A 20,578-nucleotide genomic window follows, 5' to 3' on the forward strand; every position below is an offset into this window, starting at 1 on the left:
TGAAACATCTTATACAAACCTAAATCTGTTACTTTGCATATTATAACAAATTCAAAATCCTAAGAAGATATTATGATTGACCAGGAATATTTTTTCCACAAAAAGGCTACTTTTATGTTTTGTTTCAGAATAGGAGAAATCAGTAAGTTTTCCACCCATCAGAAAATTAACTTGTTAATAAACTCAGAGTTCTTGGAGAACAGTTCTTCACCACCAGTTTCCAGCAAGATGTTTCTAGCATATTTATTATTCATGTTAATTTTTACCAAAATCTTAGTATAAGACTTACAGGAGTATTTTCCCTGTGATATTTAAAATAAACAGAACCTAAAATAAATTTCATCTTCTTTCCCTCTCTCTCCCCCTCCAAGCTATTAAAACTCCATTTCATTTGTTACTGAAATGATATTAAAATTATGACATATTTACCTGTAGCAGCAAGGGCATGTCTCAGTCCTGCAGCAACATCGACCACCTTCTCTTTGAGAGACTACTCAAATAAAAGAAAAATATATTTTAGTTGCTTTTTGCATTTAGTGCCTCTGAAAGCAAAATACACCAAACAGACAGATGTAGAACACTATGAAAATAGTTCTCACAATTCCAGCCTGCATGTCACAATGCATACCAACATTTTGTATCATAAAGGAAGTAAATTTTGGCCAACAAAAATTAGTGGAAACACCTTAAAAAAAAAATCAAGCAAAGCAACTGGATGTACAGCTTTGTGGCAATAAATAAAAAGCCACAGTCAAAATCCTCACATGAAAGAAGGAACCTTGGTGATACAAATATGTTTATTTCTTAATTTTAACTCAGTGTTCCTCAAGAATTACACCAAAACCTCCACAGCAAATACCAGCAACAAGCAGTAACAATTTCCATCAAGCTGTTCAGTCTTACCAAGTTCTGCAGTCACAAACAATACTGCTGATAGTACCACCTATACCACTGAAGGTTGCCCAATATGATCATCCAAAGACAACTATATCACCAAGTCATGCATGCATAAAATTAGTGAGTTAAGTTTTGTCCTGGTTTCAGCTGGGATAGAGTTAATTGTCTTCCTAGTAGCTGGTACAGTGCTATGGTTTGAGTTCAGTATGAGAAGAATGTTGATAACACTGATGTTTGCAGTTGTTGCTCAGTAGTGTTTAGACTAAAGTCAAGGATTTTTCAGCTTCTCAAGCCCAGCCAGCAAGAAAGCTGGAGGGGCACAAGAAGTTGGCACAGGACACAGCCAGGGCACCTGACCCAAACTGGCCAACAGGGTATTCCATACCATATGACATCACATCCAGTATTATAAACTGGGGGGAGTGAGGGTGGGGGATCGCAGCTCAGGGACTAACTGGGTATCGATCGGCGGGGGGTGAGCAATTGCACTGCGCATCATTTGTACATTCCAATCCTTTTATTATTACTGTTGTCATTTTATTAGTGTTATCATTATTAGTTTCTTCTTTTCTGTTCTATTAAACCATTCTTATCCCAACCCACGAGTTTTACTTCTTTCACCGATTTTCTCCCCCATCCCATTGCGGGGCGGGGGGGGAGCGAGCGGCTGGGTGGTGCTTAGTTGCTGGCTGGGGTTAAACCAAGACAAGTTTGCACAAGGTACTTCAATTCTGGCACTTCTCCACTTCTGAGTACTCAGCAAATTTATTATTCTTCTTACAGATGTAACACTATTTAAAATACAATATGTTATAATACCTAGTGAAATAGATGACTTTCTGTTAGAAGCGGGCACCTTCTTCATACACGAAAAGCAGCCTTAGCTTCTCATCTCTGGGTCAATGACCATCTTTGGTCCTTTACTTTGTTTACTGTAACAGGGTCTATAGATGAGTCTGGCTTAAAGCCCACTGAAGTCAAACAACCTTTGTAAGTTGTTGGAAGCAATATAAAGTACAGAGCTCTAAAGCACAATTCCTTTTAAATCTTTACCTCAATCTTTTGTGGAATCAAGCACGGACCTGAAACTTGAGGAACTCCTAATTGTCCAAAAGAGTTAGACCCACAGGATAGAACTAGGCCAGATCCTGCAAAATAAAGTGTTAGAGCCCAATCAGTAAATCCATGAGCAAAAGCAAAGCACTGTAACATTCTAACAAGCAAAATATCACAGACAAGTAGCTCAAAAAAGGACCTAACACATCCCATTCCAAAGCCCCTGAGGCCATAGGCTTCTGGTCTTACACACCATGTTCAGTGAAGGTCTGAAGTTCACTGGGATACAAGGAACATGGAGCAATTTAGTTTGCAAGGCAAGTAGCTTAAAACCTGTGAGTGCTGGTGCATCACACAAGCAACAGCAATGTGGAACTTTCACCGTGTTCTCTACATCAGGATATTTCTTCAGCTCTTAAGAGAGATACATTTACCTACTAATATGATTGTAAAATCCCAGCCACAGGCAACTTGTTTTACACAAAAGCCAGACAGGACAGTGCACAAAGTAAAACGCAGTACATCCTCTGTATGATTCAATCCCAACTGCCCATCTTTGTTGTGGCCACATACAAAGAGTTCTCCTGCACCTGGAAGGAAAAACAAAACAAAAAAATCATGTTCCATTTCACCAACTAAAAAGACAAGTATACATCCCTGAGATCCTGTGACAAATAAGGACAGTGATTTTGTGTCATTTTAGGCACTGCAATCAAGCTAAAAAGAAAGATAAACAGTTATTTCTGATGCATCAGAAACATCTCTGAATAAGTACAGTTATGGAGAGTTGCATTTGTCAAGGGAGACAATCCATACAGTAAGACAGGCACCTCTCACTAAGATGCAGATGAAGTTTTTTTATCACATTCACATCTGTCTGTATTCCTTCTTTCCCATAATTATCCGTGGCACACAGCAGAACCTTTCAAAGACCAGATGCTATCTTCTGCTCCTTACCTTAAAACTTCTCAAGATTGAATAACCTCCAGCTTGACTCCTCCCTCCCACCCACTCCCATCCTCAATAAAGAAAAATTGGCTGCTTTGTATGAAAAGCTGTTATATGAAACAAGTTAAGAAACAGTCCTCACATAGCCATAAAGTAACCACACAAGATAAGCAAAACAGGAATTTCCCCAATTTCCCCAAAAAACTGAGTTAATTGGCACAGAAGGAACCTGTTTTGCAACTAAGAATTGTACTTGCTCAGAAACAGAAGCTGCAGATAGGTGGCAGCACCAAATCAACAGGGAAAACAACAACAAAAAAATGTTTAGAAGTCATACACTCCTTGCAAGTGCAACGTTTTTACCAGTGATAACTGCAGAATGTCCCCCTCCTCCAGTAATGCTTTTAATGTCTTGACATTTGCAGGAAACATCTTTCAGTGACTGAGGTACCAGCACATCCTCTTTATGACCAAGACCAAGCTGTCCATAGCTGTTTGCACCCTTCAAATACACACAGAAAAATAACACATTTTTTTAAAACAGTTAACAAAAAAGATGATACACATCCACTCCTAAGAGCAAACAAGTTTAACGGGGACATGTCACATGCTGTCATGAAGGCTGCCCTTGCAACCCCAGTATTTTAAGAAACATACTGGAATATATCTTGATAAAACTTTAACTGCAGGCTAACAGTTACTAAGGAGGAAAGCCTTATTATCAGGATGATTACCACCTGTTTAATTTTAACACCAATGATTCCCACTCTCACTAAGATCTCATTCATGCCAATGCTTTCTGGCAGTCCACCTCCAACACAAGATCGGAAAAACATGCTACCTTGTTCTGGAACCTAAACAAGTAAAGCAGAAACACTTATTCCTCGTTAACTAAGCCTTTTAACTTAAAGTGGTCAAAATTAAAACATACCAATCATGAATTTGTAAGTACAAAACTATAGCCACTAAACCGATCATAGAAAGCAACCACTGACAACACAGTAACATGTCAGGGAATTTCTTAGCCAATTTAAGCTCTATTAAGCATCCAACAGTTTGGACTGCAACCTTCATTCACAAAGGTGGATTCAGTCACTTTCCTGGCCCACACACTGCAGTAACAGCAACACTCAACACCCACATTGCTCCCAGCTGGTGATCCCCAGGGCAGACTTGCCCTACCTCACCCATGCTCCTCCTGCCTATCTGCTCTCCATTTGCTCCCCCTACCCCAAGATGCAGCAACCAGTGCATTTAGTAACACTTTGTACCTACAGAAACAACGACATTTTAGACAAAAGCAGCAGGCTGCTCGCCTTAGCCCATAGTTAACAGGTAGATGAGATGTCAGGATCTGAGCTGGACAGGCAGATCAAGTTGTTGTCTCACAGTCACTACTAGTGGCAGACAGTTTTAGAGCGTGCTACTACTTAACAGATGTAATTCTTTTTAGAAGGCGTGTCACAAGCTCTCATTTTAGCCTGTAACTTGCAATGAATCTTCAAGTCTTCAAAACCAGGCAAGCTGAGATAAGGTGCAGAAAGAAAACAGGTGCCTGAAGAACCAAGAGCCACACGTGTCTACCCCTGCGCTAACATACCTATCTTCATTTACCCTTCCAAGGCTGCTGGGTTATTGCCAAACATGACCACCGCAGAGCAAAACGAGCTAACAAGGAAAAGAAATACCCACTTAGTGGCTCTTGGACCTTCTTTGCTCATCAGGTAAAATCACGGTTCTGATGAACCACAAAAAAAAAAAAGTCTTATTTCTTCGGAGGAGCTCAGGATTTCACCCCAGGCTACGCACTCAAAGCGAAACGCGCTTCCACCCGCCCCCCACGCCTGGGTGGCGGCAGCAGGTGAGCAACGCCCCGGCCCCGTGGGGCCCAGGCCAAGGCACCGCTCAGCCCCGGCGGGACCCCCCTGGGCGGGAGGAAGCCGCGGGGCTACGAGCCGTCAGCTTCCCGGCTTCCGCGCGAAGCGGCAAAGAGCCGATGAACTGCGACGAGGGCGACTCACCACAACTTTACCACAGCATTTTTATTTTTTCGGGGAGGGGGGGGAACCCTGGCCCGCCCTTCCCCAGGGAAGCGAGGCGAGGGCCGCCGGCAGCGCACGCGGCCCCGGCCCCCCCGAGCAGCCGGGCTCCGCGTCCCGCCCGTCGCCCCCTGAGGGGGCCGCGCCGCCATCTCGCGGCGGCGGAGCAGAAGGAGGCCCCAGCTCCCCCCGGTCTCCCTCACCGCGCCGTGCCCACTCACCCACGCGAAGAGCACGGGCTCCATGGCACAGCGGCCCCTAGCCCTTCCCGCCGCGCCGCAGGCCGGGGAGGAAGAGGCGGGGCGGGGCCGGGCTGCGGCGGGGCCCCGCCTCACCCCGAGACGCCGCGCCCCGGGGGGGGGTCTGTGGGGAGCGCGGCTATGAGCCTAGGGCGGCCCTTGGGCGAACGTCGGCCTTCGCTGAGGAGGTCCGTCCTGTCAGGGGCGGGAAGGGCGCGGAGCCCCGGTTGACCCGCTGAAAGCCCTCGGGAGCGTCTGGGGGGGCCGCTGTGGCGAAGAGCTGCCGGTCCTAATGGCCTCCCCCGGCCCCCAGTTACCTGTACTCCACCGGCAAGCTCCAGCTCTGGCTGCCGCTTTCACGAAAAACTCCCCAAAAGCCCAAGCGCCCGGTCCTGCCGGCGCTGACAGAGCCCCACGGATGGCGGGAGGCGCACCCGCCGGGGTCAGGGCCTGTGGAACGCCTCCTCGACACTCACCCGTTCCCACAGGGAAAAAAGACGAAGCCTTTAAAAAATGAGGGGAAAACAAGTCACTCCTCAGGTAAATATATGCGGTTCTGAATGGAATTAAATCACACACGTGGAATACCTGAACCACAGCACAAAACATACAAACCCTTGGTCAGAAGTGAGTACTTCGTGTTTATTGCTACAGTGCTGAAGTAAAGGGGTTTTTGCTTCTAATAATTACCAACAAGTCATTTTTTATTGACATTTAAAGCCTCCACGATAGTTTAAAATATTTAAATTATTACTGTTCTACATAGCCAGAAGGTTTGGATGTGTGAAGCCAAACATATGTGTTGCTAATGCCATGGAAATGCATCTGCTCTGTATTACTTTTAGCAGTTTACTTAATTTTTTGCTACACAAGTGCAAATAAAAATACAATTGCTGTTTTTCCAAAATATTCAAAATTAGGTGCTGATTTATCAAGTATAAAGTTTCCTACTTGGAATGTATACATAGTTCAAACAAAGAGTTGAATTAACACATCTATCTATATTTCAACAACACAACACCAACATTTTTAAAAATGCAGCTGAATATTAACTGTTACCACAGAATACTACAAAATAGATCCTCCCTTACTACTCACTCATAAGAAGGTTTCTTATTTAGAAGGACCAAGCTCCTAAAATCTATTATAAAGTGTAATGTAAGCCATAAATGTTGTAGAACATATTTCTAGGTCTTAAATGTTCTTTAAGAAAAAAAAGTTATAGTGGGTTATAGTCATAGAAAAAATTATCTAGACTTGATTTAAACAGTGAACATACTAGGAAAGGTTAGGCCAGTGATTGCTTATGGAACAGATGTGGCCTGCTAGAAAGTATATGAAATTCAAACTGATTTTCAGGCAGAGAGGTTCATGGAAGTCCTTTCAAGTTCTCAAAATCCTGGACTAGCATCTCCAGTGTATTTAAGATTTCAGACCATTTTTCCAGCAACCTTCACAGCTGCAAATTCTGGATTTCTTAACAAGCTCTGCCTATGAAGAATCAGTGCCTAGGGTGCTATTAAATACACTCTGCACATCACAGATCTTCCATTCAAATGTATTATATTCTGTACACATACTCATTTCATTAGCAGGGTTGGCAGAAAAAGCAGCCAGCACAGCTTTGTACAGCTATGCAGGATGCTTGAAACTATGAAGCCCTGAAAACGGTGCAGTTTGCTACTATGCAATACAGACAGTTCAGCAGGACACTGCTTCCAAACATTTGTAAAGTGCTCCTTGGAATTAGATATACTTTACACTACAAGGTAGTTTGTTGCATTCATAGCCACAGAATTCCTATGAAATGCTTGGGCCTTCAGTTATCATTTGCTTGATAGGGAATGAAGGTGTTCAGGCCTAGAAAAGAAGAAACGAAATCTATCTTTGTGCAGCTTATGCAGGTCAGTAAAGTGACCGAGCAATCAATAGAATACTTATTCTTACAAAAAGCGGACTAGACTATGAACTTTGGCTGTTATTTTAAACTTTTGTGCTATTTTAGAACCAATGAAACTCTTTTGAATATTAAATTGTAATTTGGAAATGGTTTTAGGCTTTGTGCTAAGTCAGTACCTGATGGCTTGCTATATTTTTTGCTAAATTAATTCAATCAGGAAAAAGGCAAATGGTATTTCTGTAAGGAAAGGTCTTCCCTCAGGTGCAATATCAAGGACAGCAACAAAAACCCTGCCTCTGAGCTGACAGCAAATCTCTTAAAATAAACAGAATTAGGATTTCATGCAACATCTCTGCATTATACTAAAAGCATGTCAAACAGCACATTTGCAATTCTTTGGGGCAAGAATGATCCCTCTAAAAGCAAGATTTGACCCCTCAATTTCATCATGGTGAACCTCCAGCTATTTATGTCCTGATGCCTATGTTGTAATCATTCAATTTTTAAACTTGGTAGCACAGACTTAGAAGCACTGATTACTATAGCTTCTACACTATGAAGTGTGCAATGCTATAAAATCAGTAGCATAGACTACTAGAGTCAGAAACAGACATTTCCCTGTGGTGAATTATTCCATTATTGCCTCATAAGCCACCTTCTGCAGCATCTGATCCCAGCCCTGATCCACAGTCTAGCAATTTCTCTATTGCCCCACCAGCTTCTCAAAGGCAACTCCAGGCCTTTTTTATCCAAGGGGGATGGAGGAATACATTCTGCAGGGGACTTCACACAGAGAAACAAGATAAAGTTATTATCCTTATGGGCCATTCACTCTTCCATTTGTAAAGGAGAGAGTTCTGCATACAACACATTACATGCCTAGAAAGAAATCAGTAGGGAAAAGAAAAGACTGGCCAAGTGCACCACACTGCTGACAGGGATGTTAAAATTCCAGCTGCTTCCCCATCTTGCTGAGGGCATCGCTGACAATGTCCAGCTCATGACGTAGCTCATTCACCACACTGGCAATGCTCTTCGTGTCTTTCAGGATCTGCACACTTTGAGTATATGGATTGTACTTCACACCAAATGGGCGCTTGATGGTTTTTGCAAACTCTCTATTCAAGTAAAAAAGAGAGTTAGTTATAAACAAAACACAAATGCATCCTCTGTATGCAGTCAGTATCAATAACCATTTTGCCAAATTACTTTCTTTAAAATGGTTGTAATTGTTATATAGTTTATCACCTTTCCCACCCAGTGCATGGAAGACCAAGCAAATACTAATCTCAGTTTTCTAACCCCATGAAAGTTAATTATAAAACTGTGATAAGAATGAAAGGGTTTGGTGCTGCTACTGAGAGATGCATGAAATCAAACCTGCTTTTATAAAACAGGGACAAAAATCTGTACCTCATCTTTTCCTTTGCTTCTTCAAAACTTTCAGAAACAAAGTAAACCTCCTGGAAAGTTGTAATGAGGCATTCTTGCTTGCAGGTGACCTTTGGATCAAAAGGCTTGACTTTGGCACTGCCAGAGAGTGAGTGCTGGTAACATAATGTGTTATCATGCGTCAGAAGAACATCACCACCCAAAGAATCCATGAGGAAGATGGCATGAGGTAGAGTGAATAAAAAAAGATTAAGTGAGGCCATATTTAGTGCATTGCTTCTTAAAATTTTTATCTGCAGATGAACAGTGGTTAAAGCTTAACAAACAGAATAACTGAACAGTCATATTCTGCCAATTTGGGTCAAAAAAGAGATTCCTCAGACGCAAGGCTCATGTGTAAACAAGAGCAATATTTTCAGAATCTGGTTAAACCAGCAGAGCTTTATTCTGAAAATAGTTACTTGGAACCTAATGTTAAGAAATACCAGTCATCTAATGCTTCCTGTGAAAGACATGGGAGCTGCTCAGCATATATCCAAAAGCAGACTGTCCAGTAATTATTCCCACAGTGAATTTGCTTGAAGTCTAGTAGGTATCTAGGAGTTTTCAAAAGAAATTATACTTCTTAAAAAACAGGGCAGAACAGTGACAATAATCACATACAAACAAAGAAAAGATACAAATAAGCAGTAGACATCTTACCTTGAGCTCACTAATCGAAGAGAGCAAGCCAGCCCCATAAACTCGTAGCTGTCCCTCTTGCTTGCACAAGCCAAACTCTACAGTGAAGAAGTAACACTGAAACAGAGAAGGGCGTAAAATAATTCAGCATTCAGCAAAGATGCTGTAGTGAACTAAATGGGGGCATTTCTGTTTGTAGTAGTGTCAAACAGTTGCAAATATCAGACAGTCATCTCTTGGTTATCCTTCTCAGATATTTAAAGAGGATGGAAGCCAGAAAGGAAGGGTGAAAAACCACAGGATGGCATGTTTCTCATAAGAAAGATTGATATTATAGATTACCCAGCTAGGCTAGAAGCTGTTAATGTCAGTAGGAACATTGAGAGGTAAATCTGTTTTGAGAAATATTGTCACAACAGGACAGCTTCAGCTTAAAAGAAACTGGATAGGGAGGAGCTCTGTGAGTGAGTGAAAACATCAGCCCACTTTGTTTCCAGTTTGTTTCTCATTTGCTTAGTGGCTTGTAAAATTAAAGATGTTTAGTTTGCTGGATTTCAGGATTTCTGCAGGTATAGGGGAAGAATGCTATTTTCACAGATGGCTTAGTTCTGCTCCCACTGAAGGTAGTAGAAAATTTACCACTAGCTACACCAGGTGCAGGAAAAAAAAAATTAAATCAGCAAACCAGTTATTTCATAACTGGCATCAATTATTTTTCATCTAAATTTAATTTTAATCTTCAAATATTTTTGCCAAAGCATCCAGAAACTGATATCCAGGAAATAAGATTAATTTATATTATGTGAATTTCTTGGCTGAAAAGTATCTAAATGCTAGTGCTCACCACACTCAGTGAAAACACCGTATCATTTCAATTCATTCTACACATTAAAGAAATGGATTACTCTTAAAATCATTGAATCATGTTCCCAGAAGTAAGAAGATTTTGTCTGGAAGAAACAGACCATAGAATTTCCATCTGGAAGAAGAGATCTACCACCAGAAGTTGCACCCTTACTTGACAGCCAAGTGAAAAAAAATACCAACCATATCAACCCTAAAATATATCTTTTTTCCTAGCATGGAAAATTGTTATATGCTCTAAAAGCCAAGGACCAGTGAAACACATAGGTCTAGCAGCTGGCGTGGCTAATTTTGACATGATTTTCCAAATTTATTCAATGGAGTGGGATCAGCCTAGTAAGCTTTCAATGGGATCACCAGGGACTCAAACACTCACTGTTGCCAGTTTTTGGACAGCCTCATCTGATGCCCCAAGTGATGCAAGACCAATTTCCTGAGAGAACTGAGCAAAACTGGGTTCAGCCAAAAGCGGGACATGGCCTAGGAGCTCGTGGCAGGTATCACTGGAAAAAGAAAACAAAGAAATCTCATGATCTGTCTTTGTGGTAGAGTGAAAAAGTAGCACCACTGAACAGATACAAAGTCTTGTGTTAAACTATTTAATATCCAAAAGACAGAAAAGTGTCAATCGTGTCTGGCTGAAACCAACTGAGCACATCATACTAACTCTACATAAATACATAAGCTCAGATTTTCAAATGAAGCTGTCTAAAATTAAGATCCAAGCTCCACATTTGTGAGGCAATTGAATATTAAACTAACTCTGCACACAATGACATCAGTGAGAGCTCTCCAATAACATGCTGTACTTTTGAAAATCCTGTACTTATGAAGGTGGTACTTGAGCATGCTAAAACTTCATTACATTCAGCGTGAAGACTGAGTCTTCAGCACCTTAAAAATAAGTTCTCTTGCTGGTGTTCTTGAACAGCTTATCAGTAGCTTGGCTCTGGGCAGTGAGATTCAAAACTCACTCGCTCTCAAATTCTACCCCAAGATTAAATGACTCACGGCTCTGGTGTATAGAGAGGGTCCGAGCTGTGTCTAACATATTGAGTGCAGTGAAAAACTCTGAATGCTAATCCTGCCAAGAAGTCTCTGGGTGACAGATATCCAGCAACGGGGCGAATGGTGAAACCCGTGCGCTCTGAAAAGGAACAGAGAAATTGTACATTAGTTTAGCATAGAACTGCACAATGTTGTTACCTTTCCTGCTACAACTAGGGTAAAAGCCTTGGCTCAAGAGCACGTAGGAAAATTAGGCACAATTCAAAAAATTAGGCCTAAGCTTGAGAATAACCAACATTTAGCAGAAATGTCCCTACCTCTGTGTCAGTGGATTTCCTACAATTTCATGCCTACAGCCAACACAATACGACTAGGTATGCCTTTAGCCAATCCTAACAGTCTCTTCAGAAGTAGCATTGCCCCTCAAATGTCACTCTTTGTATAAAGCCTCTTAAAGGACCAGAATGAATACAAGCAAAAAATGACCAAGGTTGCTTTCTTGTGCCTACAAAATAGCAGCGTGATTTGCAATGGACCTTAGTTCCTTTTCGTGTAAGAAAACTAGCACGTTACCTTTCAGGAAGCGGGACACATCTTCCAGCTGAGGGATATTGTCCTCCCTGTACCCACAGTATTTGGTAAGCAAGGGTAAGTTTTTAAGGTACTCTCTGCAGGCATGAGTTGGGTAAAGCTTGTTAAGCTCTCGGTACACAGTCCCCCAAGTCTTGATCTCCTCCTCTGTGAATTCAATCTTGGGAATTGGGTCACCACTACAAGGAGAAGAGGAAGAAAGGACATTCCTTGGTAAATGGCTAATAACGGATGACTCATTTACCTACTATTATTATTTAAAATCTATACAGCTGTAACACCTGGTCAGGGTGCATTAGGCACTGTCAAATGCAGAGTGAGATCTGGTCTATACCCTGGAAATCTTTTAGTCTAAGGGCTTGCTCTCTTTTCCACCTAAATCAACTGACAGGGATCTTTGCATTGTCCTCACTGGAGCCTGAAATCTTCCATTCTGCAAAGGGTTTCTTAGGTGTCTAATGCTGAGAGTAACATTTAAAATACCTGCATAACCTTTGCACCTTCAGGAGCTGAAAACACATCCTTTTCCCTGTTGGACTTCCCTGTCTGCAATTACTTTCCATTACCTTGTTGATTTGTTTTAGAAAAAAAGAATTCCTTAAATTAACACCACATTGTGTGGAAAAAGCTAAATGTACACATTAGGTAAAAATCATACTTCCATGCAGAGGAGACAAGTGTCTGTCTGAACATATTAATTGTAGTCCATCTTTCTTATTTAGCCCTCAGGGTCTTGATTAAAGTGGATTATAGCAAGGGTGTGACCTAAAGCAATGGGAGTGTTACACTGAGCTTCCACTGCCAGCCAGGTAACCAGCACGGCAGATGCCTTCCCAAAGTAATCTCTGCTAGCCACACATTAACAATAACTGGCTCTGTGCTGCGGTAACCAGTTGCATTAATACCCAGTGCAACAGAGCTCTAGATACCCACCATTTCTAGGTCATTTCCAGCTGAGGAACTTGGCATCTATATTCAAGCAGGCAACAGCAACATGAAAATCATGTTTAGAAAGAATTTACGGCACTGGGCTATGAAACTCTTACTGCTTTAAGAGCTCCCTCCCCAAAGCAACATCTCTAAAGACAGAAGCTCTTCAAGTTTATTTCCACAGAAAACTTCTTATCTACACATCACATGCACTAGTTTGAGCCAGGAAAGAAAATTCAAGTATTAACATTTGCCCAAAGAGTTTACAGTCAGTGGTCAATGGGCTATATATGGGGTTTTGCCTCCCCTCCCTCTCCTTCGCAAAGAACACCAGTTTGCCCTAGTCAAGCCAGTATGCCCTGGCACAGGCAGCTGTGCAACATGCGTTGTTGTCCACCCTCTTCCTTTATTGCACCCATTTCCAGAGAATCAGGGAGGGACCGCAGAGTCCAAATGCACCATGCTGCAGGAAGCCCGTGCTGGTGTTGCTGCCCATCTGAGGATCAGCACTGCCACAGATGCCATAATGACCAAGCAACCACGGCCCCAGACTGATCAGAGGCCCAGGAAGCTCTAAGATGGCCTAGATCTACAGTTTAATCCTGTCTTACATCTCCCTTTCTTTTTACCCCTCCAGCTCCAATTCTCAAGCCGAGCATGTCTCAGCGAGATCTGAGCCCAGGGAAGGTGAGCCCCTGCCAGTCCACTCCACTATTATTTCAAGGCACCCAGAAGGCATATTCTGGAAGAAGCCAAGCTTACTGTTTGTAGTTCATAGCCAGGTCTGCAAAATACTTTCGTCTCTTGCGATAGACATTATCTTTGAAACCCTGGCAGGGGGAAGGAGAAAAACAAAGTTAAATGAGTTTCCAGGCTGCAGTAAATAATTTAAAATGGATTTTAAATGCTGTGTAAGAATGAGAGGGCAGGGCAGGAACATCATAGCTGTAGTCTGAAATGTTTAGTAACTGTGAACTAAGCAAATACTCCAATTCAAAGTAAGAATCAGCGGGTTTATGCGTGCAACTATATAGTCAGTCAACTATATAGTCAGTAGACAAGGATTCAGTTTAGTCATATCAGTATTTATACAAACTTTGTTACTTGCTTGATTATTCCAAATTACAGAACAAATTGCCAATTTGCACTGCCCAAGTACCATTTGTCTGGTCCAATTATAGTAATGAAGAAAAAAAGAAGAGAAATGAAGCCTGCCTCACAACAGTTTTTTTGTTTGGTTGGGTTTTTTGTTTGTTTTTTCAGTTTGCATGCGACCACTCAGGGCCCAGACCAGGAGTCCTCACACAAGTAAGCCTTGCAGAAAGGCACAGGAGCTGAATTCAGTGGTGGCCTTGCCTGAACTAGGAAAAAGACATGAAACACCCAAGAGAAGGTGCTCAGACCCACAGAGGCACTGTTGAGGGGAAGGAGAGGGAGGAGGAGAAGCTGCAATTTTTTTAAAGTAAACTCCACAGAGTATGTTTTCACTAAGGATTGGGTGTAGGGAGGAAAAAATACTTACTGGATGGTCAGCATCCAAATCGGACCCGTACATCAGCACTCGGTTTGCACACTTATCCAAATCTGAGATCTTCTTTGGAAACCAGGGAACATTGTCCATGTCTAGGGAATGCATGGAATCCACAAAGTTATTAATAACGCCGAGCATGCTGAGGGAGGAAACGCTACTTTCAAGTATGGCTATAGCGGTTACAAGCGAAATCTATAAATTAAAACGGCATGAATAAGACAAGGGAGTCCACTGCCTATCGGGCACCAGCCTACAGCTCACACTTCCTCCTCTGTCACTGCCACAGCCTGCCTACAGAGTACAGCCAGCTTCAAAGCGTCCAGGGGAGGAAACAGTTAATATGAGTTTTCTGTGGCCCTTAACTGTTATTACTGTTAGAATAGCATCTAGAGGCTGTCACTGAGACAAGGCCTCCTTGTGCACACTGCTGTGAATCTTCTACAGTGCGAAGTGTGCAAAGGAGTAGGTTTGCAAAGTGATTTGCCTGTGGTCCCTGGGCAGAGTGGGAACAGGTTTGAGTCCTCCCATCCTGCTTTACTGACCATGGGAAATAAACATTGCTCTGTGGTTATGTACTTCAGAAGCATCCAGCTCTGCTGAGGGGTTTGTGGGAGAAGAGGAAGAGGATGCCCTGCAGCCTTAGAGAGACACTTCATTACAGTTTTGCTACTGAATACTTTTTTTTTTTTAGCCTCTGAGAGTTTTTAACCAAGCTTTTGGCAGAGCAGTTAATACATTGGTTTTCTGCCCTGATGCTCTTCAATTTTCTTAAGAAGGACAGGGGGAGTGTTTAGATTGAAATTGCCCTTACTTAGGGCTAAAGTAAGACATTTTTATCCGAGAACACCAGATCTCACCTTCCCCTAGCTACCCCTAGCCAAGCACAGTAGCCGAGAAATACATGGGACCGACTTCCTGCTGCCCTGAACTTTAGGCATCTCTTTAAATAGAAGCAAAGGTAAACAGGATGTTAAGCATCCTAAAGTTAAAAGGCACTCTTTCACACTAATATAAGTAACAGGTTATGATGAAAAGTGGTTAAAAAAAAAAAAATTAACTCAAGAGCTACATGAGGAAATTGCAGAATCCATCTCTCACTTTCACCAGTGTCTGAACTGAACTGGGATCTGTTAGTATTATACCTCTGTCATCATGGTGTACAGTCCCTAGCCAAGCCCTGCATTCAGACTGTGCCTACATGCCAGCCTGCTTTGGCCTGCGTGGGTGCAGGGACTCCCATTGATGCCAGCACAGATAACAGACATGCAATTTGCACCAGCGTGAAACAGCCTGTATTCCTAGGTGACACCAGCCAACGCAGCCCTGTTCATATCAACCAAACTGCACTCATTCACAACACAGAAGCAAAAACCTGGTAGCTACTGATTGAAAACACTACACAAATGCAGATGTGGACACCATAAAAAGATTTCAAACCAACACATTGAGAAGTGCATTTTTATCAGAAATGCCTTTTGTACTTACCATCTTCTTGGACATTGAAATGCTCTGTCAGACTCATAGAGACAACATTGACGTGGGATTTCAGGACCTGAAATATCTCATTCAGTTGTTCCCTGTTACTGTCACAGTCCACAAAGATCTCAAACTCAGAATTTCGTCTCCTGGACTTCCGTGACTCAATGTGTACCAGATTTACATGCTTCTCCTGTTTTGTAAGAAGTAATGTTTTCAAATAGATTGACTAAAACCAGTTGACTAAAAACTAAAATTTGTTTTTCAAACGAATGTTCTACTGCCATGGACTATTCATCACCTTTGCAAAGCTATTTTAGTTAATTGGATCTCTTCACAGCAGTTTGGGGGGGGGGGAGGGGGTGGACAATGATTTGATTTTAAAAAGCCTCCCATTCAGAAGACAATGAAAGACAACCTGTGTTCTTTCAATTTCATTTGCATTCAGGAAGCACAGAAAGGCACAGTCAGGAGGTTTAAATTCATAGGCCTTTTTCTTTCATCCCTCCCATAGGAAGCTGATTAGCAACTGGGTCTGAGGAAATTCACCAAAATGCCAGTCAAGTCACTGTATAATTATCACACAAGCAAGCAAGGGATTTAAAAGCAGTAGTTTTCAGGGTGTAAATTTCACTCTTTTTTTAAGAATTATTTAATCATATGTCTTGTATCAGGAACATAGAGAAAGCCCCAGGCTAAGACATGCAGGGCGAGATGACAGAGCACAGCAGCACTGCACAAATTGCTTGCGCAATACCTGCCCAGCAATCGAAGGAGTGCAGCTATACAATTGCAGTTCCTCTGTCACTCTCAGTCTGGCTACGCAGGGTGACAAGGGCACCAGACTCAACCCAGCGTGGGTCAGCACCCCAAGTGTCTACCTACCATCGGCAAGAGCTTCAGAACCACCTCTTACCTGCAGTAGAAACAATGAGTGCCAATCTTCTTTTCATGAGGGGAAAAGACAAAACTCCCTCAGTCTTTAGTCAGTGCAGATGATACGTTTTGTGAGGATTTTTAGCCAGCTAGCATCTAATTTCTGAGGCATAAATTTGCCTTCATGGGTAATTTTGGGTGCAAAGCGGGAGCCAGGCTAGGAATCACATCTTTAATAAATGCATGCAATTAATTCTAGTGTGTTCCAAAACTATCCTTATAATTTAAAAATACAAAGCTACTATAGCAATGCGATTATTACATACCTGAAAGAGTTTTAATGCTTTTACAAGTCCTCCAACTTCATTCTTCAAGGAAAAAATGATGGCTGTTCTTCCTCTTTCAGATGCATGGTGTTCATTCTCTTTATTATCTTCAATCATCATGTAATTTGACTTATTTAACTAAATGCAAACAAACAAAAGAATTTTTTTTGACTGATCAACCTTAAAAGGAAAGTTGCCAATTAAATCATTACATAATAACAGGCATAAAGTTAAGCACACATAGAATCTGTGAGAGCTGAGGATGAAATACTGAGATTTCATTTTTTCAGTTAGAATCATTTTACAGACATCTTTAGTCATTCTCTAGGATGCAGAAAATGTTTTCAAAGCATAGTTTATAATTAGCATTAGTATTTCGGAGGGGGGGAGCTAAAAGACATTAGCAGAAATAGTAAGTTGAACAAAATACTTGTTAGCAAATTCAATGAACATTGGTAAAGGGAAGAATCCAAAACCCACTGGATATAGGTAGGAAAAGATGGATCAGGATTTAGCCAATCAGAACTGAAAAATCATTGCCTTTCTCTCACTACATAACTGTAAAGCACTGCTGTTAGAGAGAAAGGAGTTAAAATGTTACACTGACCAGAATCTGTTGACTATAGAGACAGTCCCACTCTGATCAACCCCAGCAAAGCTATTCCATCTGTCAGGTCCCCCAGTTCACAGGCCAAACCCCTATCATAATCACCCAAATCACACACTAAAAAAATTTTCAGACAATCAACACTGTAGGACCACGCAGTTTTGTGCCTTACTAGTGATCACACTCCTGACTACGTTGAAATTGGGGGGTATCACATACCATATTCTTAGCTACATGTAGCCAGGCCATAAATAGAGATAATATCAGACCAATTAAGAATGAGGAAAATGCAAAGTAAAGAAGAAATACAAGGCTTAAAAGCAGAGGCTGTGTCTCATACATCTTCAAATCTTGCAAAAAGAAACACAAAAGGTGAGGTTTCTGAAGGAACCAGTGAGAAAGAGGAGAGGAACAATGAAGGCACATTATTGCTATTTGGAATTATTTTTTGATCTGACACAGCTTTTAAAGATATGACTATCTGGTGACATTTTGGGGAATGGAAAGAGCAAAAATGAAAATGCAATCAAAACGCAGCAGTTCCATTGATTGCCTTCTACAGTCTCTCCAGCTTTAACTTCTTTAAAATGGATAATGCTGAACAGCTAAGTATTTCTATCTATAATAGATAAGTTTAAAAATAAAAAACAGATTTTACCTATCTGCTATCAAAATGTTCCCATTTACCTTTCAGATCAAGAAGGTAATCTGCCTAACAAAATAATGAAATTAGTTTCATTTTAAATTGAGTATTTTACAACAAGGCACATGTTTTGTGCTGCTCTAAGAAACGTTTCAAGCAGGTACTGGATGTGAGCTCTTTGGGGTGCCGAGGTGGTATCCCATGGAAGAGGTCTTGCTCCAAGCCCACTGATGCTAATGGAAGTGTCTGGATTTCTGACTGGGTCCCCACCTCTAACAAGCTGTCACTATATGATGAGCCTAGGCAGCAGTGTGAGCCCATCACACTGTTTCTGATCCAGTAAAGCCACTGATCTCCATCAGCTTGAGCCCAGACATCAAATTCTTTGCTGAAAGTGGGTGACAGGGCCCAATCCAGGTTCTGCTGAGCAGCTTGCAGGCTTCACAGCTTACTTCAGTGAGTGTCAGATCAGGATCACAAAAGCCAGGAACAGGCACTGAGCAAGGGTACTCCAAGCAGAGAAGAAAAAGCTAATAACTCCACAGTTACATATAGATTATTGGCTGTTTTCTCAAGTGCGGAGATCACCATTGGTGTGAGCCAAATCCTATTCAGACAATACTGCTGTAGAAGAAGCTGGATGCAAAGAAGTCTCCATTACAAATAGAGTTAGATGACAGTCTTTGAAGGCAAAAACTGTTGGGCTGTTTTATATATACAGTTTAAATGCAGCATGTTGGCTTGATTCCACATTCAGGATCATTGACTTAAGACAAGATCAGCTCATGCGATTTGGCATAGTTGCATGCAATATTATAAGGTATACAGCTAGGACAAACTACATGCCTTGAAGACATGTTCTTATTTTGTATTTTGCTAGTTCAACTAACATTGTGTTTAGGATCAGCTGTCAATATTTATAGACTAATATGTTTAAGAGACCAATGAATAAAATACAACAAAATGCAGTGTGTTCTTACATCAAGTTCTAGAAGTGACCTCTAATTTAGGAATTTGAAAAAGCTGCAGAAGAGAAATTCAGATGCCTACAATGCCAAACACACACCACTTACATCTTTAACCCTAAACCACCATTAATCTTTGGCTTTTGATTAAAAAATGGACTGAAAACAGGTCTGTGTTAATGCAGCAACCATTTTAGTGCAAGACAACAAGTGATAATGGTAATGCAAAAACAATTCCTCTCCTCCAACAGCTGCACCTTCACTTTCATTTTATTCTGTATCAGTAACTCAGCTGTAATCCAATCTGACACTCTTCCTTTGCATGGTAACACATTTGAGCTTTTTGGAGGGTAAGGGGGGGAATTAATATTGCATTGATGCTTGTTATTAATGATGCAAATCATTAACTGATTTGCCATGAACCTGACTCAAGTCCTAATGAAACTACACAAGCACAAGAATACTCTAACACCCTTATTTAGATAGATATCTAGGCGTCTTCTGGTTAAAGATCGCTCCTTTTGGAGCCCATAGCAATTACCTTCCCTTTCTTCTGCTCCCCAAGGAATATTCTTTGCAAGATAGATATTTGAGGGTATATATTTTGTGCTTTAGTTCTTTATATTAATGGATAGCCAAGATTTAAAATTATCCAAACATACTCATCTAAAGGACATTACATTTTAAAGCCATAAATTGAAGACCAAAAAATCTTTTCAAAAAATGTATTTGATACAGATTGCCATTAATTGTACTTGATAAAAAGTCTCAACAGGTGTTTTATATCCTCCTCCCTCTTTAAGTAGCTGCTTACTTCCTCACTGTCATTTTGACACACTTCTTAGTAGGGAAAGATGAAGATATCTTATGAGTGACCATGACTAGATGTCACATTACAGGGGAATTTTTTGGCCACACCAAAGGTCTTCCTTAGATTTAGTTCTCAGACACCAAACTGAAAGCTGTGCTGAACGGTTTTTTTGGTTTCGAAAGATCCGAGGGATACGGCAAAACAATCTTTGGTAAAACTTCACTCCATTACAGTCAGCGTTCTTGTTTTCACAACAAATTTTACCGACTTCATAAGCTGCACAGTATCAATAACTGCAGCCAACGCATAAGTGCTGATTTTATCTGGTCTTCTCTGACATACTGAGCATATTCCCACTGTAACTTGAAATAATCCAGGAGTGGATTTTTCCGGGAGATAGATATACACACACACCCCCCCTTTGTCTCCTAAGCGATGATGCACCAGAAGTTACTTTGGTTCTACCTTAATTTGATCCGCTCGCATTTGAATTTTACCACTTTTTTCCCCCCTTCTGTCCAGAAACGGAAGCATACTCCCTCCCACCCCAAGCCCAGCCGCACCGAGCGCTCCCACCGGTACCGGAGGAGCGGCATCTCAGGGCCACTACCGCTCTCCAAGCAACGGGGGCCAGAAAGCTCCCCTTTTCCCCCCAAACCCACCGCTCCCACAACCGCACCGGCGAGGCGGCAGAGCCGTAACTTCAGAGAAGCACCGTTTTTCCCGCAAGCCGGGACGGGGCCCCCTCCCCTCCCTTGCAGCGCTGCCCCCGGGGCCGCTCAGCCCCGAACCGCGCCC

The 20,578-nt window shown here is 41.8% G+C and overlaps 2 protein-coding genes across 3 annotated transcripts in view; both read right to left on the reverse strand.

Annotated features, from left to right (window-relative positions):
- Nucleotides 1-5,208, reverse strand: part of SERGEF (secretion regulating guanine nucleotide exchange factor) — a 164,613-nt gene extending 159,405 nt beyond the window's left edge. For both annotated transcript variants that reach the window (XM_010563847.1, XM_010563848.1), the window contains exons 1-5: nt 5,162-5,208; nt 3,265-3,403; nt 2,388-2,543; nt 1,951-2,045; nt 430-490 (exon numbers count right to left, since the gene is read on the reverse strand). In XM_010563847.1, the coding sequence (XP_010562149.1) occupies nt 430-490; nt 1,951-2,045; nt 2,388-2,543; nt 3,265-3,403; nt 5,162-5,185 (475 nt within the window). In that variant the 5' untranslated portion in view covers nt 5,186-5,208. The remainder of the gene's footprint in view (nt 1-429; nt 491-1,950; nt 2,046-2,387; nt 2,544-3,264; nt 3,404-5,161) is intronic.
- Nucleotides 5,209-7,343: 2,135 nt separating this feature from the next.
- Nucleotides 7,344-20,376, reverse strand: TPH1 (tryptophan hydroxylase 1). The gene is made up of 11 exons (XM_010563932.1): nt 20,278-20,376; nt 16,755-16,892; nt 15,562-15,745; nt 14,068-14,168; nt 13,308-13,375; nt 11,598-11,794; nt 11,028-11,163; nt 10,393-10,519; nt 9,174-9,269; nt 8,493-8,626; nt 7,344-8,197 (listed from the first exon to the last, which is right to left on the reverse strand). The coding sequence occupies exons 1-11, from the start codon at nt 20,374-20,376 to the stop codon at nt 8,023-8,025; spliced, it is 1,455 nt and encodes a 484-aa protein (XP_010562234.1). The 3' UTR covers nt 7,344-8,022.
- Between the last annotated feature and the right edge of the window lie 202 nt (nt 20,377-20,578).

The sequence above is a fragment of the Haliaeetus leucocephalus genome, unplaced genomic scaffold, assembly GCF_000737465.1.
Source record: "Haliaeetus leucocephalus isolate CR32 unplaced genomic scaffold, Haliaeetus_leucocephalus-4.0 Scaffold173, whole genome shotgun sequence".
Lineage (NCBI taxonomy): Eukaryota > Metazoa > Chordata > Aves > Accipitriformes > Accipitridae > Haliaeetus > Haliaeetus leucocephalus.